Raw genomic sequence first — 2687 nt, forward strand, 5'->3', positions numbered from 1 at the left:
CTTTTGGAAGAGAGTACTACCAGTGTGTTAAATCCCTACCTGACATTTTAGGATCCAACAGCAAGCTTTTCTCTCCTTGACTCCCTACACCACCCACTGTCCAACTCCCAAATATTTATACTCAAGCCAAGATCATAAAGCTTTTGACTAAAAAAATGTAACATTTTAACATAATCTTAACACAGTCAGTCTACAAAACCTGGACAGCTCTTACTATTTCATTGCACCTTACCATGTAATTCAATTGTTCATTCTGTCTCTTAATTTTGTATTGCAGTGTAGTTGCTTGTTCATGCCACAAAGGGAAAGATTTGAGTCAAAGCCCAAGGCTCTAGGGTCATTCATACACAGCCTTCTCCAAGGTTCTGCACCTGATTTTGGGTTTATAATGTGGAGCTTGTAGAGCCTAAAACCTCAGGCCCCACAGAATCTACATCCACCCTGTTGAGCCTTGCCCACACTCAACAGTATAGAGACAAGTGTGCTTGCATAAGGTCTTCCTTTTCATTGGAAGCAGCACACTTCACAGCTTCCGTTGGAATTGCCCCACGAAATTAGCATACCTAACAACTTTATATTGTGGGTCACTTAAATGCTATTTGCTAAGCTGTTTATCTGTTTTCTCTTTTTCTTTCATATCCTAGACTATGTATTTGGAGATATATTTTCACCTTCCTTTACCTCATCCACTCATATGTATCAAAGGTTGTGACTAGATCCTTTGAAATGACACCAAAATACAGTGTTACTGACAGAAATATTGGTAGATTTATTTTTTCTAATTACTAAGACTACTAAGATCTATTTTTAGCTAATATCCATTTAAAAACTTTTTTTTTAACTAAAGTCAATTAATATGAAGTGACTTTCTGGATCAGCCTAATTCACAGGGCAGCCCAGCATTCCAATGTTTAATTACATAATGCATAACATAATTAAATATGTTTAGTTATTTAATGCAACACAAACATTTGGGAAACTAAAATGCCCCTATGAACGAATTTCGTCTTCAGGGGCGATAGCTAAATTTTGACTCCTAGGTGGTTGTTGTTTTTAAATAACACACGTGTACACACACACCCACACACATCCAATCACACTGTCAGCCTAAAATGATGAAAGGTTGGTTTTACTTGAAGACCAGAGAGTTTAACTCCTGAAAATTTCAATAAATTGTCCATCCCCCTTGCAACTAGAGCTTATTTTTACTCCATCAAGTGTGATCCATTTAAAACAGCACCTTTTGGATGTCTGTGAAACAGCCTACCCTTGGGATTTGAGCAGATATAATATTTAACATTGTAGTAGGGTGGCGCCTGAATAGGACTTTCCGTTTAGGAAAAGAGGCTCAAGAGTCCTCTGGCCCCACAGTACTTCCTTCTAACCCAATCACCCCAGCTTGCCTCTTTTGGAAAGGCAGCGTGGGTGGGAACATTTGGGTGGCATACCCCAAAAACCACAGTAATTGGAGGTGGGGGGGGGGAGGGTCAAATATCAATTAGCGATTCCTCAGCCAGCTACCAGTCTCGGTTACCGCGGGAATCCACCTTGGTGTTTTCAGGTAGCAGCTTCCTAGGAGTCTTTGATAGGAAGCTACATAAACTCACAGACCTCTTCTTGCCTCGAACACTAACCCTGGGAGGCGCTTATCAGCCTGGCTTCCCAGGCTCTTTGCCTCTCCTGCAGCCTTTGGGCCTGTCAACGGGAATGCTCCCAGCTTCTAGGAGCTTCCGTGCTAACTCGAGCCGGAAAAGACTCTTAAGTAGTAAGGGAATGAAAGGTGGTTGCTCCTCAGTAGCGTTCTGGGCACCCCCGTCTTTCCGAGAGAGGGGGGGGATGCTCAAAGAGGTTCCCAGCTTCCCCGACATCCACCCTCTCCCATTCCCGCTCAGGGCTCAGGGACGTAGCTAAATGTTAGCCAATAATGTGTGTGGGGTGTGGAGCCCAAGGTGGGGGCAGGCGAAGAGGCGAGCGGAGACCCCCCACCCAGCGGCCCCCCGCAGACAGAGGGGCGGGGAGGGGGTGGCCAGGGTTCGCTAGAGCTCGCCGTGCAGGGCGCCTCCCAGGCAGGCGGGGAGGGGAACGCCTGTTTACCCAGGAGGGTTGTGCTGATAGCACGTTCCTCGAGTTGACTTTGCTTTCCTGGAGTTTATTGTAAAGGGGTAAAGTTTTCGGATCCATCACGTGACCCTGACAGGTCCTGCCTATGGCGCGGCAGACCACCCACGCCGAGGGCCATGGAACTGCTTAATAGAAACAGCCTTGTAATTGTGAGTCCGCGCTGCACTCCGCCGCCAGCCTCGGGCGGCCCAGCGCGCCGGGCTTTTTACACTTTCCGTTCCTTTTGTAAAGGAGGAGGAGGAGAAGACGAAGACGAAAACGAAGAAAAAGAAAAAGACGACAAGGAAGACAAAGAGACCCGCCGCGACCAGGCTAGGGGAAGACGAGGCAAGCCAGGGAGAAGACCGAGGAGCGGAGGACGAGGAAAGGGGGGCCAGGGGGAAAAAGGAATTGATGTGAAATCTCAGCTCAGCGTCCGCGCCATCCGCACCCGCTCCGGGCCGGGCTGGACGGCCGGCGATGGTGAGTGCAGCCGGCGTTGCCACCTCGCTTGCCCCGTGGGGACGCAGGGGTGCTGGGCAGGGGCGCCCCGAGCGGACGTCCTGGGGCCGAGAGCGCTCGGCGGG

General features: G+C 48.6%; 1 protein-coding gene across 1 annotated transcript in view; it reads left to right on the forward strand.

Moving 5' to 3' along the window:
• Nucleotides 1-2189: 2189 nt before the first annotated feature.
• The window catches only part of PTCH1 (patched 1), a 67734-nt gene continuing 67236 nt past the window's right edge, over nucleotides 2190-2687 (forward strand). The window contains exon 1 of the mRNA XM_004684916.2: nucleotides 2190-2432. Within this exon, the coding sequence (XP_004684973.1) occupies nucleotides 2238-2432 (195 nt within the window). The 5' untranslated portion in view covers nucleotides 2190-2237. The remainder of the gene's footprint in view (nucleotides 2433-2687) is intronic.

Source organism: Condylura cristata, unplaced genomic scaffold (assembly GCF_000260355.1).
Source record: "Condylura cristata isolate star-nosed mole 26May11 unplaced genomic scaffold, ConCri1.0 scaffold00017, whole genome shotgun sequence".
NCBI lineage: Eukaryota > Metazoa > Chordata > Mammalia > Eulipotyphla > Talpidae > Condylura > Condylura cristata.